The 15,085-nt window shown below is 39.3% G+C and overlaps 1 protein-coding gene across 1 annotated transcript; it reads right to left on the bottom strand.

The window, feature by feature from the left end:
- Window positions 1-8,301: 8,301 nt before the first annotated feature.
- On the bottom strand, window positions 8,302-8,565 carry LOC134382716 (non-histone chromosomal protein HMG-17-like). The gene has a single exon (XM_063103446.1). It carries the CDS (start codon window positions 8,563-8,565, stop codon window positions 8,302-8,304), a length of 264 nt encoding a protein of 87 aa, XP_062959516.1.
- Window positions 8,566-15,085: the final 6,520 nt, after the last annotated feature.

Here is a 15,085-nt window from a genome sequence, read left to right as displayed (position 1 = left end):
AACCTCACTGAAGGGGATTGGGTAAAAAGTGCAACCCTAAGTAACTTTGGAAATGGGTAGCGACTGTAAGACTAAAGACAAATGGAACAGCACCGAAGCACTGTACTCAAGTCGATAAAGTTTTTTCCACAAAAGTGTAGGTTGATAGTTCTGAAAAGATTGCGTGTCTTTTGGAATTGAACAGTTAAGTAAATGCATAGCAGATGGTGGGAGCTGGCTATCACCCTGTTGGATGGAAGGTTATGGACAAGCAAGAGGACCTGGCTAGAATTATCCATGTAGTAATGGATCAGAATTGGAGGCATTGACATATAAGGGAAATGGAATATCCTTTCCTCTCATCTTAGGTTCATGGCTGGGGCCTGTAACAAGACACAGAATAACAAAAGAAAAGCATACAATTTATGTAATGTAAGTTTTATGTGACAAAGGAGACTTCAGAAATGAAGACCCAAAAAACAGGTCAACACATGCTTTATTATTTTTTTTTTTTTAAGTGCTAGGTTTGATGAAGAAGTGGACAGTCATGGAGAAGTATGATTGGACAAAGGCAGTATGATCCAATTGTAGTAAACTGGAGAACTTAGCAAGGTCTGTTTATTCAAATTCTTCTCTGTTTCCTTGTGTCTTCAGAGATGTTTCTTTCCTCTGGGAAAAGGGAGGGCACCGCTTGAATGAGGGTCTTATGACCACCTATGAGAAAGGTGAGGGGAGTCTGAGAGTGACCTTCCTGATTCTGCTGTTTTCTCAAATGCCAAAGTGCCATATTTTGGGATAGTTATTCAAAAACCCATTAGGTATGAACTCATATTTACCTTGATATAGATACAGGTGGATACATAGAGAAATATTTAAAAGTTTGTGTACATGCACAGGTTAGCATGCACACACATGTATATTTCCTTTCTCTGCCAACTGAGAGGGCCTAGAAGCAGCAACACCTCAGTAACAAACACTCACCTAATGCCCAGATCTTGGTTTCTAGTACCATTCTCATCAAAGAACCAGGGCTTCCTAGAGAAATGGATGATTCTATGGCTGTGGCAAAGAGTATACTAGATGAGTCTGGAGCATGTTGTAAAGCCAGAAAGTAAGAAAGTGCTCGAAAACATAAATAACTACAATGATAGGGGTATGCCAAAGGGAGCCAACTAAAAGAATTTCCAATGGCCAAAACTGGAACAATCTGAACAACAAAATAAAGAAAGCAGTGTTGGATTATAACACAAAGTATAAAATAAATATGAGTCCATACTGATATAAGTGATTGAATTAATAAAAAATGAAAAGAATAAACAAGTCTCCAATGCAGAAGAATTCCAAATAATTCCTCCAGGAGGTAGAACATAGCTCCCCAAGTGTGGGCTGCACATAGTGACTTCCTTTCAAAGAGGACAGTGTGGAAAAGGGGAGAAAAGAGTAACCTTCCAGTGGAGACACCTCACAAACACTACCTCATCCAGATGACTCTGAGTCACACCTACAGTGATAAGTCACGTTGATAACAGGGACAATGGATATGATGTGGTAAGAAGGGCCCTTTACCTCTGTGGTCTTTATCCCAAAACCTATAACCCCAGCCCAATCAAGAGGAAAACATCAACCAAATCTCAACTGAGGAATATTCTACAAGATACATGACTAAGACTCCTCAAAACTATCAAGGTCATCAAAGAAAAGGAACATCTGAGAACTGGCACGGTCAAGAGAAGTGTGAGGAGACATGCAACTCAATGTAATATGGTATTCCGGATGAGATTCTAAAAGAGAAAAAGGGCATTAGGTACAAACTGAGGAAATCTGTATGGAGTTTAACTGATAATAATGTATCGATGTTGTATCATTAATGGCAACAAATGTGCTGTACTAAAATGAAATGTTGATAGGGAAAACTGGATGAGGGTGCATGGGAGTTCCCTATGCTATTGTTACATTTTTTCTGTAAACCTAAAACTATTCTAAAATTTTTTAGAAGTTTATGTATAAAAAAAAGAAGGAGGGCTGGTGGGTTAGCTCAGTTGGTTAGAGCACCAAGGTCAAGGGTTCAAGTCCCCCACACCGGCCAGTTGCCAAAAATAAAAATATAAAACAAATAAAAAAATTAAAAAAGGAGAGAAAATAGTAATGCTACATTGAGAAGAGGCTATTTATGAAATTAATTATAAAGTGTCAAATCACACACAAAAAGTCAGATTAATGAATGCTGGCAAATAGCACAGTATAGTGAACAAGATCACTGTTCCAGACCAGAGTTCTAGTTTGCCTTGGCTAACTATAGGTATGACACTCGGACAAAGCCTTTAATCCCTCTGGACACTGGTGGTTCCTCCTGTAAATTGTGGGAACTGGGCAAAATGATATTGCAGTGTCCTTCCAAAGCAATTCTATGAATAAGAAAAATACCTGATCAAAATGAATAAGAATGCTAATGGTTTGATTCTGTCATATCACACATAATTTGGGAGATGCCTAATGTATTCGATAGTGGATAAAACACCAGTTTTAATTCTTTTTAATAAAGCCATTTTTTGAGATTTGGATATTAAGTTATACTGGAACTTGAAGAAACAATACTGCTTCAATCTAGTGAGTAGTAGTATTGCCCTCTTTAAAATTGTACTTTTCTTTTGAAAGCATATAAAGTAGGGGTGAAAAGGTGAAGAATTTATACCTATGAAATTGTTCATGTATTTTAAAATAATATCACATTTTAAATAATATCAATCTCAGCTCCATAAAACTTTGTGCTACATTGAGAAACCATGACCAAGATGCATGGGTATAAGAGCTAAGTGTGTCATCAGTTTTCAGTTTAAATAAAAAATTAGGTCTGCTGTCTCCTTTCAAATGGAATAGAATGAATGGAAATCTTTCATGACTCACCCCTCTAAATTTGGAGGCCTATGTTCCCGGGGCACTGCAAGGCCACCTATGAGGCAGACATGGTGGGAAGTAGAACAAACATTCCAGAACTAGAGTGAGGACAGCTGGGTTCTAATCCTGTTGCTTTCATTACCTAGGTAGCAGTTTCACCTTGAGCAAATATTATTAATCTTGCTAGTTTCTTGTTGGAAAAATGAGGTGTCAGATCAGACAACATATTAAACTAATGTAACTCAAAAATGTTGTGGTTATGTTCCTTTCCTTTGAATGAGGGCTGGGATCGGGCATTGTCCATTCAGGGCTGGCTCAGTTAACCCCTGACCTCTGTGCTGGGCAGCCTGGCTTGCAAAGCAGAGGTGGAGAGGCCATGACCTGCCTGGAGAGGAAAGGAAAGGAAATGGTCCAGGAGCAATTGTTTCCATATGCATTTCCAGAGCTGAGACACAGGAGCACGTTGGAGCCAGCAGGAAAGGGAAGCAATTTATCCTCTTTCACATCCTCCAGAAGCTTCCTGGGGAGTTCATGACCTTGGTCTACCCAGCACCTTTCATGGTACCAATTCTTGAAAGGAAGTTAGAAGCAACCTTAAGAGTCAAGGACATTTAATTCTGAATTTCACTATATAAATCTTGTTTAGTAGCATAGCTTATAAACCAATCTCTGCACATAGGTTTAACAAAATCTGTTTAACAGCACTGGGAATAGTAATTTTGCCTATAGGCAATGCCTATTAATGTCATAGACAATGGAAAATGTGTGTTTATTGCATTTTGCTTTGGCACAAGTAATATTCATACGGGTAATAATTTTTGAAGATTTTTCTATTGAATTATTTAATCCAATTCCAAATCAGCAGCTAAAAATTAGCAATGCCCTTTTTTCTTTCTTTAAAGCATATAGGTGTCCAACCAATGTCATGTTTAATATAGATGAAGAAACATACATGTTTTTACTTTTCTTTGTATTCTTTTCCTAGACACGGGTTCATATCAGCCTACTTCCACAACCCACAGGTTCATATCAACACAGAGTGGGAGAAAATTGAATTCCCAAAAATTATATATAAAAATAATTATCACACTATGATCATAAATGTACACAGAAAAAAAAATAAGGCACCAATGGGCCATGGATGTCCCCTGCCCACCCCTCAATTACACTGACTTTTGATTGCCCTTTGGGAAATTTATTTTTAGTGGTGCCTGAAGTCAGTAATTACATGCTTTAAATTGTGTACTTTAAATCCATAGCTCTTTTCACATACCTCAGGCTATCACCAAGAGTTCTTGCTGTTCCTGTCTGCAGCTTGGTTTCATGGGCACAGCCTTGGAGCAAAAGGCCAACGATACCACTTTCACCCCTGGAAAAAGTACAAGTATCCACCTTGCAAATATCCCCAGGATGTCCCACTTAACAGCCCATAGTACAAATAACTGATTGATACATAAAAATAAATTATAGTGTTGTAGCCCATGAAATCTGTGATTCTGTATGCACTAAAATTGTGGCTTGGCTGTTTTTAAGACTAAATGTGTATCGCTAGGGAACACAAAAACAATCAGCTTTGTTTCTTCAACTAAAGCTTGGGAGTAGATTAACCAGTTTCATATTCAGTACAAGAAAGGACATTTTCATCATATACATATATATGTTGCAGGCTTAGAAGCTACCATTTTGTTGTGGCACAAACATCTTTAAGTACATGAGTTACACGATTTCCACAAAAATTGTTCTTTAGAAATTAATTAGAAGATATGGTAAGTTTTGCATTAAATAACCAGTGCCTTATTAGGTAAAGGGTGTCACAGAAATAGAATACCATAAAACTAATGTAATATTAACAAAAAAGAGAAAGAAAACCAGAGAGCTGTAACATTCTAATGCATAATGCACTGTATTCCAGCACATAGCACACACTAAACCTCTTCTTTGGAACAGTTGCTGGAATGAATCCCAAAGGAGCAAGACATCACTAAGGAGGATAGGAACCTAAGATGGTTTTCGCCTATATCTAGGAATGATTCTTTGAGGAGGCTGCAGGTTTGCCAGTGAGATCCTCTTAACCTCTGGAGTTTAGACAGGAGATGTAACGAGGTATTACATTCTACAACCTGTGATAAAGGAAAACCCAAGTCTTTTAATATATTTTTAACAGGATGTTACTTTCCTAGATTGAGAGTGTCATGTACCATGAGATGTACACTGTTCTCTCCTGAAAACAGACCTACAAAATAGGGCTTTTGAGAAAAGAAAAAATAGTGTCAGACAACTAGAGAATTGGATTGCCTTTACTTACTAGTTGTCTGGATTTTTTATTTTTATTATTTATTTATTTATTTATTTTTTACTGTTTTGGTTCCTTGCAAGATCAGAATCATGTCTAAGAACTGGGTCATATATGTGAGAACAGCAACAACCTGATGCAGTTGGAATGGTTCTGAAAAAGAATTGTTAGGTATCACCAGTTGGAAAGCTACCTGAGTCTTAATGAAAGTAAAAATTAAAAAAATAATGATACAGTATAATATTGAGAGACAACTGTATGTTAAATATGTTGTTAGTTGAGAGATACTCTTAACCACTTCATCAGCTCCCCCATGAATACTTGATTCAGGGACTCAAATATTATTTTATTAAGTACTCAAATATTATCTTTGTCTCTGTCTGGCTCACCTACACAGACACACACACACACACACACACACACACAGACACAGACACACACACACACACACACACATACACACACCGTAAATGTCATAATATGATGCCAAAGCTAAAGGCAGTTTCTACTTTTCTAAAGAAATCTAGAAATGTAGGTTCTTATGAATTAAGTATATTCACTAAATGGTCATGCTGCTTAATTAGTGACCTTCTGAATTCCCATAAGTATTGAATTCATCATAATTATGTTTCATTTCTTGAAAAAGAAAAAAATTCCAGTGCATTCATTAATGTGCCAGCTTACTAATACCTAAATATAACCACTATGCAAAACTATTCCAATGATTTTAAAAGATATATTTAGCAAAAAGTTAAACTCATCTGTGGGTTTCATTTAAAATGAAATGTTATGATTTAAACAGAAATAACTAGAGGCAATGTTATTGATGAATTTAATTGTACAGTACATTTCAAAAAATGAAACTTTACAGAAAATAAATTTAAAATCTTCTTTTCTTTCTATTTGTTATTTGAGGAGCATTTTCTTTTGTTTAAACAATGTTATTAATTTCTTAGTTTTTATTATAGTTATATTAATCAGGGCATTTTCACTGGCAAACTTGAAGTTAAGCAAAAAACAAATATGTATTCAAAAACACTGGGAAATCATGAAGGGCTGGATTAATGTATTTCTCTCTCTCTCTCCCTCACACAGAGTTCTACTTATTTTTCCATTGACGTTATTCTCAGGAAAACTTTCCCAGGATTGCCAGTCATAGCTAGCAAAGTGTGTTTCCAAGAACAAGTTTCAGATACTTTTAATAAGGTGAGGAATGATTACATATTGTCAAATAAATCTGGGACATATTGGGTTAATCAAAGTTTGTTTCCTTTACTGCAGGCTTCCCTGAACCTTTAATGCAAGGATATGCTTATAAATCTCCAAAAGGGGTAGAAATCACACCATGCAGCAATTGCCTAAATTAATTGCCCACAGAATCTTTTCGTTTTCCCTTTATTGAGGCAGGTCCCCTGGTGCTAGTGTGATGAGGAAATAAACAAGAAGCACATGATAAACAACCTCAGCATAGTCACTCTGCATCTCAGTTCTGGGCCCCATTTTCTTGGTGGCTTGGCTGGTTTTTTGAGGACAGCCACCATATTTGAAATGGCCTCATCATTTGAGCCCTGTAGGGATGCCTCACCCCCACCACTCCTTCCACCAGAAGCGATTGCATATCCAAATCCTCCAGGCTTCTTTCCTCTTAAGACCTTTTTGTAGGAGTGTGTGTGAAAAGGGGGTATGGTGGATGCAAATGGCATCTGAAGATGAGTGACTCACCTACTTGATCTCACTAAGGGAGAACAAACTTTCGAGCTTAATCATTTCTCTGGCTATGTCCTGCACACGAAGAGAAACTCACCTCATGATAAATCTTAAAACAAAAAACATACTGCCATACTGACATTTTACTTTATTACCTAACATAGATACTATGACTTGTGTCTCTCTTTTCTCTAGGGGAAACTTCATAAGAATTTAGAGATAATCTCGGTATACTAAACAATACTATGATTTTCCTCCTCATCAACCAGACCAGATAATCACAAACAGAACCCTAAGGAATTTCTTATTTATGAAGGCTGAAGCTCAATCAAGATAAAACAGGAGTTAGTAAGAATTGACTTTCTTTTCTATAATATCTTTCAGTCAGATCAATGAAATTTTTCAAACAAACTCACAGAAATTCTATATTAAAGATGGCACCCTATTTGCATAACATGTTTGGTATTTTTTGACAAGCCCCCAGCTATCTCAGTTTTGTATATTTGTGTGTAACTCTGATCATAGGGAATGTGTATGCTTTGAGAAACAGGGTAAGGTGCAATAAACCAAGGTCGGAGCATTAGGCACAGAATTTTTTTTCCCCCTAGTCAAACTGTATCTAGCTTTATTAAGCACACTTTTCATAAACAACCATGGTATTTCAGGTAGGACATGGGCAGACAATCGTTAACAGTATACAACAACTTTCAAACTCCCTTATTCAATGGACTACCAAAATCAGAAAGCCACCATAAAACCCAATGAAGTCTTCATCTGATGCTCTGAACAGGGAAAGTTTAGAGTGAGGGTTGACCTTTGACATTTAGAATGTTGTTTAACAACTTTTCACAAGCCAACCCTGACTTTCAGGAAATGAAATGGAAATGGCAGAATTAATCTCAAGATCCATAGTGCAGAAAAGGAATTGCTGCTTTCTTGAGGGATGCCATCTCAGTGGCATCACTGGAAAGTCCAGATTGCCTGACATAATGGTAACCAATTTCTGAGGGTCAGGTCCCAACAGGTCTCTGAGCTTAAGGGAGTTAGTTAGGTCTATGCTGCAGGTGGAGAGAGAGAAGAGGACACAAAAACAAATTTTCGTTTCTCCACACCACAAGGCATTTGTGCCAAGGTGGCTATTTGTGTCAACGTCAGGGAATCCCTCCTCCTGGGAGCCAAGAAGAAGTCTCTCAAAACTAGAAGGGAAAGGCATTTCCCCAAAATCAACCCAGCTTTGGAGACATTCTATTAGTGACATATGCCCCTTCCCCAGGAAACGACAATGAAGTGTTCTGTGTGCTAACAACATAGCTTAAAAAAAAAAAAAGTAAAACAAAATTCTGCATTTTTACAAAACTTGATAAAAAGTAGTATTTCGAACTGTGCAGTCACCAGAAGTACACAGTCATCAAAAATGCACACACACTTCACTTGGCATCTCCAGCACCTTCAGCTTTCTGTGCCTGGTCTGTTTTGGCATCACCATTTTCTGCAGGATTATTCCTATCCTTGCCAGTGTCAACTTTTCCCTTTTTCCCTTTGGGTACCTTCTTTGCAGAGGCCATTTTAGGCTTGGGCTCTGGCTTTGGAGGAACAGGTTTAGCAGACAATCTTGCAGATATGCTCTGTGGCTCATCTTTCACCTTTGCTTTATTTCCTTTAGCGTCCCCTCCAGCCTTTCTCTTGGGCATGGTGGCAGTGGCAGTGGGATGTAGGCGCTGGACATAGGGACGCAGCGGTGCACGGGCTTTGGTTGGTCCCGGGGTCGTTCTTGCCTCTTCTTCTTAGGCACAGAATTTACCATGAAGGTGGCAACTGATTCTGGAACCATTCCTAGCAGAATTCCTGGCATTTAGAGGAAACTCAATAAATATTTATTAAACTGAAGTTAATGTGAAAGCAACTGGTAATATATCAATATTATAAACTTTGGATTTTTGATTCAAAGCAAGTTTCTTTAGTTTGGTCAGTTGGGCTCAAAATCTAATCATGTGCGTTCTTTAATGCTCATTCACTGTTTTAGATTATGTACCTTACTTCACATAAACTGACATGCTAGATGGTGACTTTCTAGATTTTGTATTTTTCTGGCCATCATTTCACTGTCATTCCAACTGTTATTATTTTCAGTGTTTTTCCTGTTATTTTTGAATAATATAATCCCCCAAAATTGGTTTCTCTTAGGCATTATGGGTTATAATTTTAAGAATTTTTCTAACAAGTAGTATCAATTTAAGTGATTTTTTAAAATATACAAAATGATAAGAACATTTCTTTACATTCAAGGATGTAGTGAGAGATCTTGAAAATTTGAGATGATTTGCATTAGAGAAAGGTTTAGAACTAACAAGCCACCATTGCCATTTAACATAAATTATGTGGTAAAATAATGTGATGAATATATCTCTAGTAATTTTAAGATATGAAATAAGTAAACCAACAACAACAAAAAAAATCCAGATACCTGGAAAGCTAATGACAAATTCACAGAATTGAAAAGGATAGTTTCATTATATTTGTCATGCTACATAATGACTGTAGTTATGTTTTATTTTATAACTAGTAAGTAAGACATTAAATATATGCATACCAATTTACATTTCATGATATGCTTATTGGAGAGAAATGGTTTCATAAATTTTTTACCTATGCCCCCACTCTCCCAACTGCTATTCAGAAAAAACTATTTTATTTGTGGTCTAAAATCGCATTCTAAGCTTACCATCAACCCTTGTAAAATCACTTTTGTGACATATGTACTCAATATTTGCTCTCTTTAGCAAATTTATTTCAAAATCTATTTAATATTTTCTTTTCTAGGAATTTCCCTTTCTATTGATTTTAATTCTTCTAAAACATCACTGAACTTTAATTACTGACTTCTAATCCTATGTATAGTGTTTAGCTTTGATTTGTCACTAGAAAAAAATGTTATCAGAGGGTTCCTTTGTAAGTCTCACCATTTTTATTGGAAATGCCATTATTTGTATTTCCAGTTTCTTAGATTCTTGCTACTCAAAGTGTAGTCCTGGCACCAGCAGCCTAGGTGTCACCTGAAAGTTTGCTAGAAATGCAGGCTGCCAGGGTCTGACCCAGATCTATTGAATCAGAATCAGCATCTTAACAATATAACAGGGTGACTTGTATGTATATTGAATTTGAGAGGTGCCGTCTTAGGACAGTTTTTAAAGGTCATTAAAAACCACTAAACAGTTTTCAAATTGTCCAGCCTACCATGTACTACATGGTTTTCAGAAATACTTTCAGTGGATATTTAAATGTTCCTGCTATTCTACTATCTGAGCTCTTAGAGGGGTGGAAACAGATTAGACCAGACCAGCAAATTTATCCCTTGTCTCTCTTTCCCTAAAGCCACATCAAGTTGAATGATACTCAGATACTACTCTGTCTTTGGAGGCTTCTTCAAATGGCCAGTTATTATTCATTCAGGAAATAATCTCCAGGCTGTCATTTTGTTTCCTTTTTGATTGAGCGTTACTCTGCTTTTTATGTTTAACTTTTATTCACTTCAACAACATTTTATTTATGGTTTAACTAAACTCGTATTCTTAGGACTATTTCTTCTCCACTTTCGGAAAGCTGTCAGTATGCAGTGTGCAAATATAAATATTCAAGACAGTAAGGTGTGGGGTAGGCATAGCATAAAAGAATTGGTGTTGAATTGGTATTGGGGGTATGGACTTAGAACCCACAGCCTTCTTTATTTCACTGTTAAATGGACAGCATTTTCCATTTATCATTGTTATTCATTGATATATATACTAACTAATTTTATAACCTCTATGAAATCAAAAAATCTTATCTGCACTAGCACAGTGTTTGGTATAGAATAGTCACTCAAAAAATAATGAGGTAAATGATATTTTCCTCTTTTCATTCTAAACCACAAAGGGTTAAATGAAGCTGAGTTAAGCAGAGGTAATATTTTGAAGTTTACATGTGGTCATAACAAACCTAAAGCTCTTTAACAGCACTCTCACTTTATACTGCAAAATACTGCAGAGGGAGAAAAATAAGCCTGAAAACAAGGAGTGTGAAAACAGTTTTGGTAATTGCTTCTCCTTGACATTTAAACACTGACTAACATTACAGCCAGGTAGTGGGGTAAATCAAGCTGATGGAAATATCAAGTTTTATCTTTAAAAATATAATTCCCTCTCATTCTGAAAAACCACACTGGAGAACTGACACAGAATGTACTTCAAAACACAAGTGAGTCAGCACACATCAAATAAATACACCCACCCGCACCGATGCAGCTCTCAAAACCCCCAGATAATAAACAAGGTCTCCAGGCCTGATAGCCTCCAGCAGCTGGGAGAGCAGAAGGGGGCGGGAGACAAACGCCTCCCCTTTTCCATAACCCTGTTCCCCAATAGTTTCCAACGCTGCCCACCCACTCAGTTAATTTACTAAAAGCAGATCTGTATGAAGGCTGGTAATGAAAACTCCCCAGTGCAATACAACACAGACAGTGATGAAATTAGAGGAACAAGCAGACTTTTAACAAGAGGTATGTGACATTTCACACTTCTGAAAAGTCTTCAGCCAGGTAAAGGCACCACACTGCCTCTTATATTAGCCTTGATAGCAACCAGCTGGCGCTCAGCTAAATTCACACATCACAAAGTGACAGCACTGGCTTTGGGCTACCGAGTCTGAGCCTTTCACAGCTGGAAAGATTGTAAACCAAGTATAAAATGTACCTACGATTCTTAAGAAATCCTTGGCTTTCATTCATTTTATCTCCCAAATATGCCCTGTCCCCATAACAGATTATCCTCATAGCCTGTCTAATCACCTCCAAGCATCCACACAAATCCCAAAGACGTCAGTATGTGTTTTATTACCCACATTTCTACTGCAAATCCTGCCTAGGTGGCAGTGTCTAAAAATACTCGGAAACCCTGTTGCTTTTTCTGAAGAAGCATCTGAAGAGTGTTTCCGTGCAGTGCAATTCCTGAAGGACGGTCTTGCCAGTTCTGTTCATTAAGGTCAATTAAACTTTATGTTCAACATCACTCACGATACTCATGTGCATATGTGTTCACAGTTCACCCTGGAAAAGGTAGGACAGGAAAGTAATAACTTAGATTCACATGGCATTTTCCTGTAGTGATATCAAAGGGATTACACAAAATGACCTAATTCTGCCTTCTAATGTTTCTGCGAAATTAAAGGTAACATTTTTCCTTTTTTCTTTCTTTTTAATGTAAGGGGAGTCGGAATGCGTTCTTATTTCCAATCATATTCACAATCAGGTTAACCTGTGGGCTATCTTTCCTGATATGGCACGCCTATTACACAGGCATTCACCAGTCAAGCCAATCCAAGGGACCGGATCTCATTTAAAAGGGTTTTTATCTTTTGTCTCTACTCCTTGCAGTTTTTTAACATGATATTTTGCCTTTTTTTTTTTTTTTTTTTTTTCTTTCTTTCTTTCTTTCTTTTATTGTTTGTCTACTCCCATTCTCTATTTCTGATTCTGGATGTCTGTTTACTATGAATTTCTGAGAACTTCCAGGCTTTGGCACCTTTGCCCTCTGGCTAAATGCTGCTTACCTAAGGCCATTGAGAATCAGCCCTTGAAATGCAACACATGTTACTAATGAGAAAAACCTGTTAGGCAGAAAGTTTTAAAGAGTCATGTAGACAGAGTGCTTGCTATTGTTTGAGTAAACCACATTGCTTTAGCATCCCCTTTTAAGAATTAGGACTTTTTGTGAGTTTCAGAGGGGAATTATTACTGCTGCCAAAAGAAGATATAATAGTGCTTAAGATAAAAGCTTTTCATCTTAACTAGAGATAAGATAACCTAAACTTTCATTGTTAGTGCCACTTTAGTTTTAGAAAATAACATCTGCTGTGCAAAGAATGGCCTATCTCTAGCATTCTCAGTTTCTCTAAGTGGGTGGCCCATTAATTATGTTAAAGTGTCTCCTGTAATCACTTTATTAATTTACATTTCAATTCGATTAAGAGCACTGAGTATGACTATATGCAAAGCCCACACAAAAAGGACCAGATAGTCCTGGTCTATAAGAAGCTTGTAGTTAAAAAAAAAAAAAAAAAAAAAAAGCTTGTAGTTCAATAGGAAAGCACAAGAGCCCACCAGGAAGAGCAGTGAAGGCAGAAGGGAAATTTCTAGCTGGAGTTTTGGTTCTGTACTAATAGCCAGGTAATTATCCCCTCTATGTGCCTGACACTGAGAGGATACAGAGGTCAATAAAAGATAAGCAATAGTGATGATGATGGTGACGGTGGTGATCTGGAACTTTAGGGACTATTATTCTTCCAGTGGTATAGGTAAGAGGTGAAGGAAGTGCTTTTTACAAGGGTATAGGGAAAATACAGCCAAAAAGTCAAGTTAAGAAACAAGGGGAACAGAGTCAAACAGGATATCTGTGGTTATGCACCTGGGCCCCGGCCCGAGGCAAAGGGCGGATAGTTCCCAGAAATAGACAAGTCAGTTAAAGTTTCAAGAGTGCCCCTCAGCTGTTTCAAGGACTCCCACTTGACCGAAGTTCACCCCTGGCTTGATTTAAACTAACCAATTACCTTGCTTCTCGCTTCTGTACCCGCGCTTTTTGCTATAAAAAGGACCCAGGAGCTCTACTCGGCGCGCCAGTCTTTCGAAAGACTGAGTCGCCCGGGTACCTGTGTGTTCAATAAACCTCTTGTTTTTGCATCCGAAGCCGTGGTCTCGCTGTTCCTTGGGAGGGTCTCCCTGAACTGACTGACTACCCACTGCGGGAGTCTTTCATTTGGGGGCTCGTCCGGGATCGGAGACCCCCACCCAGGGACCACCGACCCACCAACGGGAGGTAAGCTGGCCAGCAGTCGTTCTGTGTCTCGTTTCTGTGTCTCGTCTCTGTGTCTGACTCAGTGATTTCGACTGTCTTTTCTGAGCGCGCGCATTTTGGTTTCAGTTTGTTCCGGGTTAGTCGCTCTGGGAGCGAAGTGCGGGTAGCGAACAGACGTGTTCGGGGGCTCGCCACCCGGCAATCCTGGGAGACGTCCCAGGATCAGGGGAGGACCAGGGACGCCTGGTGGACCCCTTGGCAGAGGATTATTGTGTTTTGGTCTCACCGCGTCTCGGGAGGCGCGCTCTGCCATCGGACTCTTTCTTCTATTTCTACGGCACTCGGTCTCGTCGCCGTTTCTGGTTTCTTTTTGTCTTAGTTGTGATAGGTCTTTGCGTCGTCGTTCCCCTATTGGAAATTTTCGAGATGGGGCAAAGTGCCCTTACGCCCCTCTCCCTTACTCTAGATCATTGGAAAGATGTCAAAGCCAGGGCTCACAATCTGTCCATGGAGATCAAAAAAGGAAAATGGCAGACTTTCTGTTCGTCTGAGTGGCCCACATTCGGCGTAGGTTGGCCGCCAGAGGGAACCTTTGATCTTACTGTCATTTTTGCAGTTAAAAAGATTGTTTTTCAGGAGACCGGAGGACACCCGGACCAGGTTGCCTGTGTCGTGGTATGGCAAGACCTCGCCCAGAATCCCCCTCCCTGGGTGCCACCCTCCAGCAAAGTCGCTGTTGTTTCGGGATCAGAAAATACTCAAAGGCCACCTACAAGGAAGCCTTCCGCCCCTCCCCAACCCCCCGTCCTCCCGACACCAGATGACCTATTTTCTCTCTCTGAAACCCCACCTTACCCGGCGGCTCCGCTGCCCCCTCTGGCCCCTCAGGGAAACAGATCGGCACCAGGCCGAGCGCCCGGTGATCCTAGCCCTGAGGGACCGGCTGCGGGGACTAGGAGCCGCCAACCTCGCAGTCCGAGAGACGGCTCCGGTCCTGACTCCACCGTAGCTTTGCCCCTCCGAGCCATAGGGCCCCCAGCTGAGCCTAATGGCTTGGTCCCTCTACAGTATTGGCCTTTTTCCTCAGCAGATCTTTACAATTGGAAGTCTAACCACCCGTCTTTTTCTGAAAAACCAGCAGGACTCACGGGACTTCTTGAGTCCCTTATGTTCTCTCACCAGCCCACTTGGGACGATTGCCAACAGCTACTCCAGATCCTCTTCACCACTGAAGAGCGAGAAAGGATTCTTCTGGAGGCCCGCAAGAACGTTCTCGGGGACAACGGGGCCCCTACACAACTCGAGAACCTCATTAATGAGGCCTTCCCCCTCAATCGACCTCAATGGGATTACAACACGGCCGAAGGTAGGGAGCGTCTTCTGGTCT

The sequence above is a fragment of the Cynocephalus volans genome, chromosome 7 (assembly GCF_027409185.1).
Source record: "Cynocephalus volans isolate mCynVol1 chromosome 7, mCynVol1.pri, whole genome shotgun sequence".
In the NCBI taxonomy this organism is placed as follows: Eukaryota; Metazoa; Chordata; class Mammalia; order Dermoptera; family Cynocephalidae; genus Cynocephalus; species Cynocephalus volans.
The sequence above is the reverse complement of the archived record's forward strand: the minus strand, read 5'-3'. Positions and strand labels throughout refer to the sequence as shown.